Below are 17,071 nucleotides of genomic sequence, written 5' to 3'. Positions count from 1 at the left end.
AAACCCCTCAGGGGTGTGGGAGAGAGCGGGCCGGGCTCAGGTCTCTTGGGGAGGAATCTCTGATGCAGGAAGCTGGGGAACAGAGGTGAACCCAGGAAACAGGCCCGAGATGGGCCAAGGGCTGGGCCGAGGCAAGGCCAGGGGGCCAGATGGCAGGGCCAGCTCATCAGAACCCTGCGTCCTGGTGAGAGGAGGTGGCAGTGGGGTCTGAAGAAGCTGAATCGGAAGATAGGCCTATTTGTGGGGTTCCTCTCTGCGTCCCCCGGCCTTAGTGCTTGGGGTGTGGAGTGTGGGGTTCTGCCAGCCACTGGGCCAGTGCAGGGGACCCAGCTCTGTGTCCACATCATGTCAACACGTCCTGCCACTTCCATGAAGAGTCTAGCGCCTCAGGAACCACGGTGGGGCTCAAAGCGTAGCCCTCAGCCCAGCAGCAGCAGCAGCAGCACCCGGGAGCTTGTTAGAAACGCAGCAGCTCGGGCCCAGGGCAGACCTGCTGGGTCAGAGTCTGCACTGTAACCAGAGCCCAGGGGGTTTGTGTGCACATTCGAGGCTGGGAGGCACCGGACTAGGTGACCAAATTGTTGACCACGTCCCAGATGCACTGCTGGGACACTGGAGGTTGGCATGCCCCTCTCTCCCCATCTGAGTAGGAGCGGGGAGGGGAGAAGTGGGCAGGGAGCCAATGAAGCAGAGACCAAAGCCAAGCTGGGGCCAGATTTGTCCAGACCCCACTGAGCCCCCGGCTGAGTTCCTTCCTCGTTCTCACTGGAGAAGGAAACCAGGCTCAGCCCCTGAGAAGCCTTCCCCAGGGAAGATGTGTGTCCTTCACACTCTTCCGAGTCCTCGACACACAGCCCGAACTCACCTGCTTTCTCACCCAGGTGCCAAATCCTTGTTGGCTACACCGATGTGACACAGGCGGCCCCAGAACAAAGTACAGTGACTTTCTAAGTCAGGACTGTGGTCCAGGCCTTCACTAGAGAACTGGCATCATGTGCAATGGCACCCACCACAGCCCCGGGGGAGAGGCCTCCTGGGGGAGGTGAGCTCAGGCCCCACAGGAAAGCCTGTGCTCCCTTGACCTGTCTCAGGCTTTCAGATGTACACAAAACTCCGTGCGCTGCCCCTGAATCTGCTGGCCACTTCAGAGAAGCAGTGTGCACAAGCTGTTACGTCCCGTTGTGAGGGATATTTGTCCAGGCTGTGGCACCACCAGTACCCACTCCTACATAATTTAGGGCTGCTTTACCTATAAAACAACCACACCCACACTCACACTGTGGTTAAAATAAAATGCATTTCATATAAATATCTCCATCAAGGAGTCATACAAGGAAGACCCAAGTGCCTGTCAGGAGCAGATTGGGGTTTGTTTTTCTTAAATACAGACTCATAAATAACTGTACATGGGGCAAGTAATACAGAGCGGTACGACAGTGCCTCCTGGTGGTCACTCCAACAGGTGCAATCAGAAGCCAGTTCCATCTTCACCCACTCGATGTGCCCGGCATTGCAGATTGTCTCCAATGGATCAGGGAGGCCCCAACTCTCCATTATCCGAGGGCGAGTGCACTCAAGGGAGAAAGGAGGTTCCACTCAGTCCAGGCTGCTACTTGGTAGCAGGTCAAGCAAAGGGTTTTGGGGAAAGAGATGGGGAAATAAGATGTGAGGCTGGTTATAATTTCCCTCCATCTCCGCAGGCTGTAATCCAGAGTTGGCTCCGTCATGAATTCTGTGGCAGCAGCTTTAACTTTTCCCTGGGGCTGATGGCGCTCTGGGATGGCTCGGCTGCCCTGTGGCCCCATCCTTTCTCAGCTTGTAGGGAACTGCAGCACCAAAGATGTCTTCATGGTAGCGCTTCTGGCTCTTTACAGGGAAACAGAGACCAGGGTGTCAGCTCTGCTGCTCCAGCCACCTCTCGTTCATCAGGTCCAGGCTGGGACGAGCCCCTGGGGTTCCCCACTTCCCTGTCACACGTACACCCCTGAGCCATTGCCTTCCCACTGCCGAGCCTAGATCATGTGGGATCTAAACTGGGATCTTTCCCTCCCATCGGCGCCTGCTCTGGTGTGGACGTCTAAGCGTCTCCCCAAGCTTATGATGGACAGTGAGGCCTGCCTAAAGCTTGTCCCTCCAGAGGCTCCAGGAAATGTGGCTCTGAGATAAATGCATTTGGGAGATACTGTGTACTTGCTCCCATCTTGAAATGTCACAATGCACATAGCATGTTAGAGGCTCTGAGAAGTCGTCGTAAAGCAAGGCATTTGCCTCTGTTGAACTGAGCAACAGACCAGGATGCCCAGTCAGGCCTCTCACTGTCCAGCCAGCCCCGACCTGCAGCCACCTGTAGGATTCCTTTGGGGTCCAGGACTGTTCTGAGCCTGACTCTCGAGTCCAGGCTCCCTGGCCCATGCCCTTGACCTCTATCCGTAGCCCACACATCAGCTGCCATACCTTAAGCTGGAAGAAATAGTCCTCGACCTGCTCCTCACTCAGGCTCAACTTGGCAGCCACCAGCTGCTTCAGGGTGTGGGCCACGTCCCGGGCCATGCGCACGTCCCCACAGACATAGATGTGGCCTTGTTCCTCATGGAGCACACGGAGCACCTCGCTGGCCAGTTGCTGCCGCAGGATGTCTTGAACATAGACCTGAAACCAGGGGAGATGGTGGGTCCAGGCCCCTGGCACTGGGGGTGAAGCTTGTAGTCAGGCCTGCTGGCCATGAGGAGGTGGGCAGGGGCACGATGGGCTGCACTCTCAGGAGCAGAGTGAGCACTCTCCCAGCCAGGACCTTGCACAGGGAACCAGGCTTGGGATGTGGAGGTGCACTGACACCCTGCCTGGCCAGGCCTGGGCTGTGGCTGCAGACATGGACATTGACCACAAGGAGCTGACCACCCAGTAGGGCTCCCAGATTGACTCAGAATTCTCCAGGCTTCAAAAAGGCATCATTCGAGCCACTCCCCCTGTCCAGTGAGGCCCAGGTGCCCACTTCCCACAGAAGGGAACCTCTTGGGACAGACCATCCCTGGGGTCCCCACTGTCATTCAGAGCAGGGCACGGAGCCCTGGGCTCCCCAGTTGCACAGAAGCCCAGGAGTCCATCAGGGACTCTCTGCTCTTGCTCCACACAAGATGCCAGTGACCCCAGCAATGGGCCAGGGCGCTGGGTCTGGGAGGAGCTCTGATGGGGCAAGTGCACAAGGGCCGATCCAGGAGTCTGCCCCGACTCTCCAGGCTCACAAGACAAAGTGCCCCCAGGGCAGCAGAGCCAGTGGGCCATGGTGGGAGCAGCAGTTGCCCCCCAGCCTTGCTGTGCTTCAGCATGAAGCCGGCCTGGACCACCTCTCCCCAGCAGTCACATATCCTGGGAGGAGGACCTTCAGGGGGCTGGGCACTGGGATGAACCCACCGTGTGTCCCTGACTCAGTCCTGAACGTCTCGGGGCCTGTCTCTTCTCCTGGAAGAGTGAATGTAATATCTACCCACCTCCCTTTTAGAGCTGAGGAGATGAAGGCTCAGAGGGGTGAGGGGTGTGTGGGGAGTCAGGCACCCCCCATAGTCTGTGCTTTGAAGGCTCCCCCACTGCCTGGGCAGCTGCTGTCTTTACCTTGGGCTGTCCAGGGAGGCGAGAATAGGCCGTGTGCACCTCATGCAGCACCCCTTTCCGGGCCATCTCCAGCATCTCCTCCTGATAGAGGTGGTCCTCATCTGGGTGGCGGCACCCGAACACCAGGGTCATGCGGCCACCTTGGAGCCCTGCAAGACCCAGCAGGATGCAGTTACCAGGGTGGCCACCAGAGGGCGGGCTCCGGCTTAGGGCCTGAGGAGCTGGGCGCCCAACTTGAAATCTCGTTTCATTCCCACAAGCATCTCATCTAGTATTGTCCCCGCTTCACAGATGAGGAAACTGAGGCCCAGGGCGTTCAGATCACTTGTCCACACAGGCTGAGGCAAACTTGGGAGAGGGGCCAGGAGACTTTTGTGGGAGCATGGCACAACTGCCCCACAGCTCCAGTCCTGCTCCCAGGCTGGTGCTGGTCAACAGATGCCCCCTCCCCAACCCCCAGGAGCCCTCCAGCTGTACCTCTGTTCTCGGCATCATGGAGCCGCTGCAGCCAGAAACTGCGGAAGGGGGCAATGCCTGTGCCAGGCCCGACAAGGATGCAAGGATGAGACGGGTTCTCAGGGAGCCGGAAGCCAGTGGCACTGAAGGGGACAGAAGGAGAGAGGCCCTAGTCCTCAGACACACTGGCCCGATGCACATCCAGGACAGGGGCTGGGGAGCTGGGGCTGTAGTTGGCAGCGGAAGGGGGGGGGGGGGGCGGGTGTTCAGCAGTGGGGACAAAGAGCTTAAATTAGATTTCCCAAGCCCAGCAGGCTGCGTCATTCCCCTGTCCAGGCACACCATCACCTCACCCTGGGGGCCTTTTGAGAAAGGGCTGAGCGTCATTGTTCTCTGGGCCCCCCCCCCCCCCACAACTGGCATCTCTGTCCCCGCTAGAGATTGGGTCATGCTCCATAGCAGGCAGTAAGATGGAGAGGCCCAGTGTGAGCCCAGCGCCTTCTTCATGGGCCAAGAGGTCCAGAGTGGCATCCAGTCCTCAGATCCCTCCCTTTCAACCCAGAATGCCCCTGGGCCAGTGGCTCCACAATGGAGAGAGCAGAGAAGGGCTTACCTTCGCACAAAGCAGGGCACTGGGTCTTGGGGCTTCAGGCTGCTGAGCCATGTGCTGCAGACGCCATGATGCAGGGGACCCTGACCATCTGCAAAGACAGTACAGACCTGACCAACGTCGCCCCCAGTGGCCATGCGGGACCTGTCCCAGCAGCTCCTCCCACACTGATGCGCCTCCTCCCACAGCCCACTCAGGAGCTCTGCTGATTTAATGAGGGGCTGTTTATCTCCTGGTTCTGAGATCCACCCTCTATACACCCAGAGCTGGTGAAACCTGGAAGGGCCTAGAGAGTGTGCAAACCTCTCCCGTTGCCACTGCAGAAACTGGGTCTCAGAGAGGGACAGTGACCTGTAGAAGGTCACTCAGGCAGCAGTGGAGTCAGGTCACAGCTCAGCTTCCCCGACTCCTACTCCAGTGCTCCCTCCAAGAGCTTCTCCAGGACCTGCCCAGCCCACCACTCAGCTCCGATGACAGTAGCATAAAGTGGCCCCACAGGGTGGCCACAGTCACTGCCCCAGAGCGTCTCCACGAGTGTAGCCCTTGCTGGTAGGAGGCCTGGGTGGTGGACAACCTCCTGAGCACTCTTGTATGCTCTGACATCTCCTTGTCTCCCGCAGTGGCCCCTCCTGGGCTTGTGGAAACCCCGCCTTTCTCTGGGTCACATTCCCTTCCCAATGACCCAACATTAGGGGGGACCTTCAACCCACTTGAGAAGTCCCTTTGGCTTTCCTCTGGCTGGAATCTTGTTCTCACAGGACGTGCCTGCCTGTGGTCTCCTGGTCTGAGGATGGAGACTTGGCCTGGGCGGATGGTCTCCAGCAGGACACAGAGAGCCTCTGCCCAGGTTTTAGAAGTTGTGTGACTGAGCCTCTCAGAGCCCAGAGGGCTCTGAGGTGTGGCCCAGCTCCCAGGTTTGCCAACCCAGGAAACACTCAGTTACAGAGGGCAGGGCAGGGGCATGGTTCACCCAGCAGTGGAGCCAACCCTACTGGTCACGGTTTGGACCTTCCAACCTATGTGAGCCGATCCCACATCCTCTTTCCTCAAAGCCGCCTATGATCTCCTTATCACTCACATGACAATCGTCATTTCCATGCCCTCTCTTCATTGTCCCCTCTAGTTGAGAAGCTCCATGAGGGCAGAGGCTACATGTGTTCTATTTCCACAGCCATGGTGGTGCCACGCATAGAGACGTATGAAATAAATCATCGCTGAGTGAGGGCGTCAATGAACAATCCAGACAGAATCACCCCTGTATTCAGCTGGACTCTCAGGAAGATGAAGACTCATTGGGCTCCTGCTGGGACTGGGTGCTTTTCACATTTGATCCCACTAAATCGTCCCCATAGTAGTAAGAGTGGAGTGGGGTGGTGAAGAACTTTGACTCAGCAGTCAGACTACCTGGGTCTGAATCTCAGTTATTACTTGCTAAGAGTGTGACTTTAAGCAAATGGCTTAAACTCATTGTGCCTCAGTTTCCTCACCTGTAAAATGCACACAGTCCCCATCTCACGTGGTTATTGATAATACACATACAAAGAGGTTAACTCAGTGCCCAGTTCATAGTAATCTCTCCCACTCGCCTCCTCCTGCTGTTAACAACTCTGGAAGGTGGGTGTCTAACTGATGAGACCAAAGCTCAGAGATGTTGGAGAGCTGTCCGTAAATAGCAGAGTTGGACGGCCCCAGAGCCTGTGCCCCAGCCTTACCTCGGGTGCGGTACGTGAGCACAGCCACAGTGAGGTGGACCTCCATGGGTGTGCGGTCCCTGGAGGAGCTGATGGAGTAGTACCGGGGTTTCAGAATAGGGAGCTGGGAGAGCAGGAAGCCAGCAGACACCCGCAGGGATGGGAACTCCTCCAACACCTCCAGGAATGAGGGGCTGTTGGTCAACTTCCACTTGTTGTACTCTGAGGGCTGAAAGCCAACAGCAGTGTGAGTCACTCAGGGTTCCTGCCCCACACCGAGGAAAGAGGCTGTCACAATCCAGTATTCATTCATTCATTTATTCATTCCCTCCCTTCTTCAACAAACACCCGGAAGTTCGAGGCGCTGTCCAGGGTGCTGAGACGACCAAGCTGGAGAGGAAACAGTTCCTGTCCTGAGGAACACAGGCCAGCGAGTAGCATTCATCTAACTCATGTGCTTGGAACTTCACTGTCAGCAACTTGTGGGCAGGAGTCAGATCTTTGTTATAATTTTGGGCAAGGCTTTGGAATCCTACAGACCTCAGTTCAAATCTTGACTGAATGCCCTTACTAGCTCTGGCATCTTGTCTCAGTTACTCAACCTTTGTGAGATGAGGATAGTATAACCTACCTCACAGAGACACTGTGAGAATTAAACAAGAAAATGTGCACCAAGATAGTACAGTGAAGCCGTAGGATAATGGCAGTGGAGGTGGCTGGAATCAACATACTTAGCAATAAGGTAATAATAATATGATGACAGTAATAATAACATTCAGTGCCTTTCACAAAGACTGGGGCTTAGAAAGTGGCAGATGAGTTAATGCACTCTCCCATTAATTTATTAGTATAACTACTCATCTGTCACTATGTCCATTAATCCATTCATCCACACCATCCATCCTCTAACGCTTCCTAAGTTCTAGGCGTGTTCCAGGTTTGGGGAATACAAAGACAGACAAGAAAAAGCAGCTCCCCTTTTCTAGCTAATTTCTGAAGAAGCACTTCAGTTGCATCCTGCAGACACTCAGAAAAATTCAGTTCACTCAACCCAACTGTGTCTTAGAGATAGGATAGTAGACAATGGATGATATCCCACCAGCCTTTGAAAAGTCTCACTCTGGGATCCTGGGGGGACCCCCCGTTGGACCATAAAGACCAGCTCTGGGCTCTGGCTCCCCCAACTCTGGAAAATTGTCCCTACCTCACCCACCAGCCCAGATCTTCACCTGGCACAGGGTCTCCAGTCTCTGCCTCTCAGCCTCTTTGGTGGCCAGCTGGGCCAGCTTTCGGAGAAGCTGTTGGGTTGGGGGTGTGGTGATGTCCAGGAAATAGGTGAGTGCCTGGATGAGTGAGCAGGGGGGCAGCCGCTTGTCCTTGACCCAGTAGCTGCCTGGATAGAGAAGGAAGAAATCAGGATGGAAAATAAAGCCCCATTGAGGCCTCTGAGGCAGACACCTCTCCTGCAGGGGAGAGAAGACACAGGAGTTCTGACTCCAGGAACAGCAAAAGAGCTCATGTGCCCAACTTGTGTTCAGGAAGGTGGTGCCCAGAGATAATGCTGCCAGGAAAGACTGATCAGCAGCCCTCCAAAGGGCACCCACATTGACACAATCCTGCAAAACTATGAACCAGAGTCCAGTACCTCTCTGACCCAGATCTGACCTTTAGCAGGATACTCACAAGTGAACTACAGACTCACAGTGACTAAAGCCACCAAAGACTGATGTGCACCCCTGAGGGCAGGTGTTCATTTAGAGAAAAGCCCATGACTGCAGTCCCCTGGGGTGCCACATCCAGAGGTGCTGGGTGAGCAACAATCAGCCCAAAGTGAGGTGGAAAGTCTCAAGGAGTCCCCAGAGGCAGCGTCCAGGCTGTTACAATCCAGTATTCATTCATTTATTCATTCCCTCCCTCAACAAACACTTGGAAGTTCCAGGTGCTGTCCAGGGTGCTGAGACGACCTGTCACAGCATGGACCCTGGAGCCAGGAGACATGGTTTCAAACTCTGGTTCCCCACTTACTAGCTGGCAACTGAACCCTCTGAGCCCTGGTTCCATCTCTGTGAATGGACATGATCACAAAACCTGTCTCTCTGGGTTTGTAGGAGCATTGACTGAAACAGCGCATGTGCGATGGTACAGTGTCTGGTACACAGGTGGCTCCAGAAATATTAGGTAAAATATTAGTATTAGATTATTTCATCAGGACCCAAGGCCTGATGAGCCATATGTGTCCCCCTATAGTAATGCAGACATCCCTGTCCCCTAGCCCCTGAGTTTCAGGCTCTCTCATGTTCTCCTGGACAGTGGGGGTCAATGCCAGACTTTTCTTCTCTGACCCCCACTTTCCTATTGTGGCCACTCTCTTTAGGGGGACACAGTCTTTGGAGGCGTCATTATCACTGAGGAAGCCAAGGCCGGGGAGCTAGTCCTCTGGGCTGGGGGGGGGGCGGTGCCCGTGATGGTGGATTCCATTAGTTCTCCTCTTCTGGGGCCTGTCACCCCTGTGCTGTGCTCCCCACATGGACTGAGAGCCTCCCCTCAGCATAGGAAGGGGGTGCTCCGGATCCCCTCCAGGACAGAATCTTCTCCAGGGGAGGATGGCCAGGAGAAGCCCACTCTCCTGTCACCTGTGGCCTGCCCCTGCCCATCACCCAGGGAAGGTGGAGGCAATTGAGACCCTCAGTGGCGAACTAGAATGAAATTAGACGCCGTGAGAATGCACGGAGATTATAAACTCTGGGATCCGAGAAGATCCCCAGGGTGTGTTAAGCCCCTTCTCTGACCCTCTGGACACATGTGCATTAGCCTGTGGGACACGGACATTCATCCACTCCTACATGTATTTGGTGCCAGGAACTGTGACGGTTGCACTTGTATGTACTCATCTGTTCTTCACAACAACCCCACAAGCAAGGCTCTGTTACCTCTATTTTACAGACAAGGGAAGAAATCCTGAGAGGTTGACTCCTGTGCCCAAGGTCACAGCTAGTAAGTGATGGGTCAGGGGCTTGAACCTTCAGAGCTCACCCTTTTTACACTGTTTCCACATTTCTCTATTATGTCACCTAGCAAGCTGCACACACAGGTCTATTGTGGGGACTAAAGAGACAATGCACGTAAAATGCTGGCATGTAGTAATTATACAACAAATGCCAGCTGCTACTGTTATTATTATTATAATAATATTTATTATGAGTATTCTTTATGTCAGCCTCCTGTACAGGTAGTGAGCCTTCTGAGGGCAGACACTGAGTCTCATTCCTCTTTGTAGCCCAAGACCTGCTTGGTATATAGATGTGACCAGTTAAATTTTGAAGGAAAAATAAATAAACTAGTCAATCAACAAAAAAGTGTCTGGGTGGGCAAAAGAATGAATGGAAAAAGACTCTCCAGCCTCTGGTGTTGGGCAGATGGTCCCAAAGAAGCATCCTTTCTTGCTGGCCTCCAGCCAGGTGAGGACTGTTGGCAAAGGTGCTTTACTGCAGGCTGGGGTGGCCCACCCACTCAGCAGGAAGGACAGGGTTAGCTGCCCACGGCACAGGCCTGGGCCCAGCCTGTCAGCCAGATTGAGAGGTATGCAAGAAGATGCAGGGGCCACCTCAGCCGAGGCTCCCGTGCAGAGGGCTCACCGCTCTCATCAAGGGTCTCCAGGCGCACGGGTTGGTCGGGTGCAGGGCCATCCTCCACTCGCTCCAAGATACCTTGGACCAGAGCTGGCTGGTTGCCTGGGAAAACCCCCAGATGCTCCCCTGGCAGGTAGCTCAGACCTTGGCTGGCCTCACTGGAGAGTTCTATCAGGAGGGTGGTGCGGCTGGAGAAGGAAAAAGAAGCCTCGGGTGATGCAAGCAGGATTTCCTCCAGAGCTCCCTGACGGGCGGGCCAGTTTCCCCAGGAAACATGCCCTCCTTTCGTTTTCCTGCCCTGTTCCATGAGCATGGATGGCCAGCATCCCCTCAGGCTGGAGCACTCAAGAGGGTCTGGGGCTGACCAGGCCTGTGGCTTCTCCTTGGGGAGAGGGTGGGCTGCACCCCTCCCTGTGCAGCTCTCCGAGCCCCACAGGACTTGACCACAGACTCTGCCTAAAGAGAGCATCCCGCTGGGAGACACGTGGACATCGGGACAAACCTTTCCTTGTCTGCAGTCATTAGAACCAAGCCCAGTTTTCCTAACGAAGGGGGAGGACAACACAGATAAAACCCACAGAGTTCACAGCACCTGCCTGTCCTGGCAGGGAAAGGTCCTTTCCTGCCAAAACTTCCCTGAAAGTCCTGAACGAAGAGCCAAGTGTTTGAGCTTCTCTGGCCCTGCCCTTTTGGGGAAAGAGTTAAGTGACGAAGGACAGGAAGTGAAGCAGGTGCCGAGCTCCCAGGCTGGAAAGCTGGCCCATGGTTAGTGGAGACCAGAGTCAAGGCACTGGCGGCCACAGGGGTTACCGGTCAAGCTGGTCCTACTGATGCATCGTTGCTAATGCCAGCGGCCACTTCTCTCCTGTCTTTCAAAGAATGACTTGCTCTGGTCTTTCCTTCATTCAGATAAAATCTGCAGAAGAGCACCCAAGAGGCCCTGTAATTCGACCCTACCTGGACTTCGGACTCTGTAGATTCTGCCGCGATTTGAGCCTCATGGTGAACACATTCTTGGCGTGCATACTGCTGAGGGCTGTGGGGGACAGAGAGATGGTGAAATGGCAAAGTCACTCTTAGCACTGGTGGGGGCAGCCTCCACGGTTTTAGTCAACTATGCCCGGACACCACCCATGGGATGTCCCACCGGGTGATGGTGGGTTTTCTTTCCTGTCCATTTTGCTAGTGAGTTTCTGAATCACAAATAACGACCCCTGGTCTGACATAGGGTGGTGGTGCTGATGCTAGGTGCTGGGAAATGTAATTTAGAAGCCCAAATATGGCAATTTCTAGGCTATCCCCATGCTTGGGATGCACAGGAGAGCACAGGTGAAGTTGGGGATGTCCTGAACATGCAGAAACCTGCAGGACCGCTGTCCCCATGGTACAAGAAAGGAGGCCTCTCAGAGGCACAGCTTCCAGAGGGCACCATCGAGAGTTCACGCATCACAGTCCAGAATTGCCTCACAACACGTTCTTACAATACTCGGCTGCCATTGGAGCTGGAAGGCTGGGGCTCAAATACCAACTTGGCCACATGCTAGCAACTAGCTTCACCTCCCTGACCTTCAGTTTCTCTGCCTGTGCTTTTCTCGCAGGACACTTGTCAGGGCTCACTTACAGTGGGTGTGCAAAGAGCCCAGCACAGTGCCCAGCCCACAGGAGGCCCTCACTTGGTGCTGGCTCCCTTCTCTCTCCACCACCCTCCCAGAGCTTCTTCCTGAAACAGCCTCCCTCAGAGACGAAGCAAGCCCCCGTGGCTTGCATCCCAACAGGGTCTGGGACACAACAAAAGGGAGATGACTGGAAGGCCAGCTGCCTCTGCTCAGAGTCCTAGTGGTCTCCCCGACCACAGGCTCAGGGCTCAGAGACGCTCCCCCAGCAGGAAGGGCAAACGAGCCCTGTGTGGCGCAGGGAGGCAGGCACCTTTGCTGAGGTCCAAAGGCTGCGGGTCCTGCACGAGCCTGTAGTGATGTGGGTCCCAGGTCTCACTGGAGGTGTAGAGCTTGGGGATCTGAATTTGGTGTTTGCCTCGGACGTTGAACGTCTCACAGGCTGTCTGGAAGAAGCCGGAGCAGATGAGTGTTAATAATTGTCATTGTCAGCAGCAGCAGCACTGCCACCATTGGGGCCACCATTTTGTAGGTCCTTACAGCTGAGCTCAGTGCTTCACATAATTTACCAAGCATATTTATCTGATGGGGCTATTGTGAGGACTCAGAAAGGTGGCCGGGCTTGGCACAGAGGAGCTATTGCTACTACTAAGAATATTAATATTGACAGTATCTCATTTTATCCACATGCCCACACCATGAGGTAGGCTTGATTGCTCCCATTTTCCTCCTGTGGCATCATGCGGAGGAGGCCTGGGCTTGGGAACCACGTCTGTCCTGACTCAAGCCGAGGCTCCAGAGCACCACCGCTGGGTGAAGCATTTTGTTTAAACAAGGAGTTCTCCAAACCAGTGGGGTCAAACCACAGGTGATAAAGACCTACTGAGATATTGACACAGCTCTAAAGAAGTCAACTGCATGGTCCCTGTCCCCAAGCTCTCTGTGGCTGGGAGACTGAAGCAAGACAAGGTGGTCAAGGGGTGACGTGGATAATCAGAGGGGGAAAGATCTTAAATCAAAGCTGCCCGAGGGCAGGGGGTGTCTTGGCCACCTTCTCTCACCCAGGGGAAACATGCTTGAAGGGAGCTCTCTAGGGGGTTGAGGGAGAGAAGCAGTGACCTCAGTCCTCAGGCCCACAACTCCAGTCCAAGCCAGGGACCATGCCTACAGGACCAGGCAGGCGTCATGCCACCCGGGATGGCTGGCACAGAAGTGAGTGCACCACAGCATCCCTGTCCGTGCTGGGAGGCAGCCCCGGCTGAGAACTGACCTTGAAGGTTTGCACGGCCCAGCTGCGGAAGGCATCCTCCTGGCCACCGAGCTCATCCCCTTCCCCTGTGGGGGTGAGCTGCGAGGCCCCCAGGTGAGACAACTTCTGGTCGATGTCATGAGCGAAGGCACAGAACTGAGGGTACATGCTGGAGCCAAGGCCAAACACAGCATACCTGCCCGGGAGGAAACACACACAGAGCCTGGGGTGAGCCAACCCACGCAAGCCCCACCCAGCACCCACAGCCAGTAAGGCCAGCCTAAGACACTCCCATTCCAGCTGGGCTGGGCACAGGACCCGCCAGGGCACACCTTCTTCTGGTCCTCCATGGTTCCCAAGCCTCCCAGGACCAACCCTGTGCTTGGCCTGCAGACCTATGAGAGGGACTTGGTTTCCCTGACTTGACGCTTGAGGGCACTCTGAGGACAGACTCTCTCCGTGCCTGGACATCCCAGGGAAGACCCCCTCAGACACACCCACTTCCATTCCGGAATCCAGGCTCTGGGCCCACAGGGCTGGACTCAGATAAGTTGGAGAGGGGAAGAGCCTCACCTGAACTTGTTCGTGAGCTTTTTCAGCATGAAGAGGGATTTCTTCAATTTCTAGAAAGAGAGAGAACCACAGAGTTCTCAGGACAGGGTTAATAAAAGCACTGCTCTTTCTTTTCTTCTGATGGCCATTTAAAAATTGGCCACATCTGGCAGGAGAAGGTTCCAGAACCACAATGGAAGTTGGTTTATATGCGGAGCCACCTGGCTGGGGCTCAGGGACAAGTTCAGTCTTAGCAACCCATGTGCGCCTGACCCTCGGTGGGGGACCCAGAACAGCCAGCCCCCAACCCATCCAGCCGTGGTAGAGGGGGCCGCCTCACAGCAGGGCCTCTCCAGAGGGTCTCCTAATGGAGCGCGAGGCTCTCTTCTTGTTTGGAACCTGATGAGAGTGACAACTGGTCCCACATTCTCTAAAATAACCCTGACTTCCTAGGAGCTCAACATAATCTTAGGTGGTATGTGACCCAGCAGATAGTATCAAATCATACGGTAAGAAAGTATTCACGTTTCTGTATTTTTTTTAGTTATTCCTGTTTTGATTTTTTTTTTTTTTTTTTGGTCCTTTGGAACACTAGACAGAAAATCTCAGACTGGTGCTAATGGAACCTTAACAACTCTCTAATGCTTATTACTCTTTTTAAAAAACAAAGGAAGCCACGGTTAGGCAACAGTATCTAGCTAAAATTCAATAACTTTGGTTTTCATTGGCTTTACTTTTTGCTGGCTTTCCATTTGTGAGAGTGATACAGAGTTTCCTTTAAACATGAATTTGCCAATTAAGGGAGGTCAACTTACTGACACATATTAAGTAGGTCATAGGAAAGGTGGCACACACGGATGGAGATACACGCAGGAGGAAGGCAAGTGACTGACCAAAGGGCAGCCCAGAGTGACCTGAGCACTCAGCCCCAACATCATCCTTAGGACACACTGAATCCCCCCAGATCCTTTCCTTAGTCCTCTCAGGCCCTACCAGCCCTAGACCACCAGGACCCGGGCCACCCACCTCTCCGTTGCCGGGGGAGTCTCCGTTCCCAAACGTGCTGGTCACCACCAGCAGAAGCTGCTCCTCTTCTAGGTATCTCAGCTGGTACTCGTCCATACAGAGAACCTGCCGGGCACCGAGGTGGACATCAGCGCTCGGCAGCCAGGCTGGGGCCCTCCACCCCCTCCCCCCACAGACACTCTGTGCTTTCCTCCCCGTCCCCAGGCCAGGAGCCCCCTTCGTCATCTCTGAACCCAGCACAGGCGTGGCACTGTGGGGGTGAGTGCTCAGGAACCCCTGTCAAAGGAACCTAGCCGGACACATCCTGGATTCCCTGCCCCTCTCACCCCCTGCCGCTAACACATTTGCACGCCCTGCAGGGCTTGCTGCCAAAATACTGCATGTCCCAGGTCAAGCACTGCTCACCACTTCCACGGCTATTTTGAATTCTGAGTGTGGATGTATTTTCCACAAAAAGGGGATGAGTCAGTTACAAAAATGATGACCCCTTTGGCGCCTCAGGAACCCAAATGCTTTGCCTGAAGCTGATCTCAGGTGAAATGTGTCACTGCCTCGCTGTTGCCCGCAGGACCCCCTGACGTGGAAGGCCTTCAGCGATGAAGGGCAAAACCCAACACTGACAGAATGAATTAGTCACCCTCTGGGGTACTGTTTTATTCGTCTGCATCTTACTCATCCTTTGCCCCCTTCACATTTAGCACTGCACCCTGGATAGCAGGTGTTCAGCAAATGTGAATAAAATTCATCTAGAGCAGCTCATGTATATTGAGGCTTGGATTTACCAGGAAAGTGTTTCCCAAACTGTGTTCCCTGGAACACTATGAAAAACCTATTCACTGTGTAAGTTTGGGAATCCCTGGACACAAATCTATCCTTCTATCACAGATTTACAATGTATGTCAGTATAGCCAAGGCTCTGGGACATCCAGGAGCACTTTAACCATTTTAAGTTTCCCCAGACTTCTCTGCACACAGGCAGAGAAAACAGCACGAGTCCAGTTGAGTCGGTACCTTGGGGTTGAAAGCACAACTGAACAAAGTCCCCAGGTCCCGGGCCAGCGTTTCCGATTTTCCCGTCTCCGTGGCAAAGAGGATTGTGGCTCTGACTCGGGACACCATGGTCTTGCGCATCAGCATGGAGGCAAAGAGCACGGCTCTGTGAGGACAGAGAGATAGACACTGTGTGCTGAGTCAGCCTTCCAGAGGGGGATGGGGGCCCAGCAGAATGGGAGGGGGCAGCTTTTAAGTGGGGCAGGTTGAGAAAAAAAGAATCCATATTTCTCACCAGCTATCAACCCCGCCTCACCGCCCTTCTCCTCTCACCACCTGCTCAATGCACTATTCAGCCCCTTGGGAAAACGGAGGAGAGAAGGCTGGGTAAATGGTGGCAGGTGACCCTCGGAATTGGTGTCCGGACCTCTGGGAGCCAAACTCCACAAAGATCATCTTTTCACTTTGTTCCCTGCCCTTCGAGGCTAGAAGGGCCCGCTGACGGGAAGGAAGGGCTGCAGTTCAGACGTCAACACTGGCCACTCCCACTTACTTAACCAAGACCTTGAATCGAATCTGTCTTCTCCGGGGGCTCTGCTTCTCATCCTGCCAGACGTGGGTTTTCCAGGCCTCCACCTTCAGAAAAGAAGGCAGATGTGAGGACAAGGCGGGCCCTGGCGGGATGCTGGACAGACAGAGGACCCTTCGTGCCCGTCGTGAGTTGAGGAGGAGAGCAGGCCCTATCCTCACCCCCACCTCACTGAAATCCCCACAGGGGAGGGCTGTCTGTCTGTCTCGCTCAGAGCTGCAGCTCAGCGTCCAGCAGACAGCCTGCACATATCAGGTGGTCAGTTGATTTTATTCTCATTAATGTCCCCCTGGAAGGAAGAGGCGTCACTTCTGTTTTGTTTTCAGTGTCTTGTTACTAGGAAGACTATACAATGTATAGTCCAAAGTGGGAAACCTTTGAGAGTAAAAGGAGGTGCTGTGACAACAGACACAAATTGTCCCAGGCAATAAGTCACCTTATTTATCACTTTTAGAGTAAAGAAGTTCTTCCCCAAATCGAGCCAAAGTCTCTTTTGACAAAAAATGAACTTGTTTCAATAGAAAACAGTTACTGAGGGCATCTTGGCTTGGGCGCTGGGCTGAGCTGTTACATACACCGGCTCATGTGACCCATGCAACCTCCTATCGTGGAGTTAGTGCCCATGCCTTTTAGAGATGAGAAAACCGGGGCTTAGATGAGGGAAATGACCCCCCCAAGATCACACAGCTAGGAAGTGGCAGAGTCACCGCCAGGCGTGTCCGACCCGAGAGCTAAGCTCTTTGCTGTTAGGTTGTGTGGCCGTTCACAGGCCTCCCATGGAGGCGGGCACAATGTGGTCACCCTCAGGAGCTTAAACCCCATCAGAGCAATGGGACACTAAAGGTATAATACAAGGTATTTCCTTCAGTTCCACTGTCTGTAGAAATGGACAGAAGCTGCTCAGCATCCTTAAGTGAAGCCTGAAAAGCATTAAAAATATGCTTCTGTGTCCCTGATCCTCCCCGATATGTCCTGCATGAGTGAGCATACATGTACACGCACACACACACGAACATTTGCACACATGTGCACACACACAGATGAACATTTGCACACA

At 54.2% G+C, this 17,071-nt stretch overlaps 1 protein-coding gene across 1 annotated transcript in view; it reads right to left on the bottom strand.

Moving 5' to 3' along the window:
• Nucleotides 1-1,311: 1,311 nt before the first annotated feature.
• NOS2 (nitric oxide synthase 2) overlaps nucleotides 1,312-17,071 on the bottom strand; it is a 31,892-nt gene continuing 16,132 nt past the window's right edge. Inside the window, exons 12-26 of the mRNA XM_046676246.1 lie at nucleotides 15,979-16,061; nucleotides 15,447-15,591; nucleotides 14,436-14,540; nucleotides 13,431-13,480; nucleotides 12,879-13,053; nucleotides 11,922-12,054; nucleotides 10,953-11,031; nucleotides 10,002-10,183; nucleotides 7,596-7,759; nucleotides 6,388-6,595; nucleotides 4,679-4,766; nucleotides 4,087-4,208; nucleotides 3,610-3,758; nucleotides 2,455-2,649; nucleotides 1,312-1,866 (exon numbers count right to left, since the gene is read on the bottom strand). Of these exons, the coding sequence (XP_046532202.1) occupies nucleotides 1,747-1,866; nucleotides 2,455-2,649; nucleotides 3,610-3,758; nucleotides 4,087-4,208; nucleotides 4,679-4,766; nucleotides 6,388-6,595; nucleotides 7,596-7,759; nucleotides 10,002-10,183; nucleotides 10,953-11,031; nucleotides 11,922-12,054; nucleotides 12,879-13,053; nucleotides 13,431-13,480; nucleotides 14,436-14,540; nucleotides 15,447-15,591; nucleotides 15,979-16,061 (1,998 nt within the window). The 3' untranslated portion in view covers nucleotides 1,312-1,746. The remainder of the gene's footprint in view (nucleotides 1,867-2,454; nucleotides 2,650-3,609; nucleotides 3,759-4,086; nucleotides 4,209-4,678; nucleotides 4,767-6,387; nucleotides 6,596-7,595; nucleotides 7,760-10,001; nucleotides 10,184-10,952; nucleotides 11,032-11,921; nucleotides 12,055-12,878; nucleotides 13,054-13,430; nucleotides 13,481-14,435; nucleotides 14,541-15,446; nucleotides 15,592-15,978; nucleotides 16,062-17,071) is intronic.

Source organism: Equus quagga, chromosome 11 (genome assembly GCF_021613505.1).
Source record: "Equus quagga isolate Etosha38 chromosome 11, UCLA_HA_Equagga_1.0, whole genome shotgun sequence".
Classification (NCBI taxonomy): Eukaryota; Metazoa; Chordata; class Mammalia; order Perissodactyla; family Equidae; genus Equus; species Equus quagga.
Note: the sequence above shows the minus strand (reverse complement) of the source record. Positions and strands in the feature narration are given on the sequence as shown.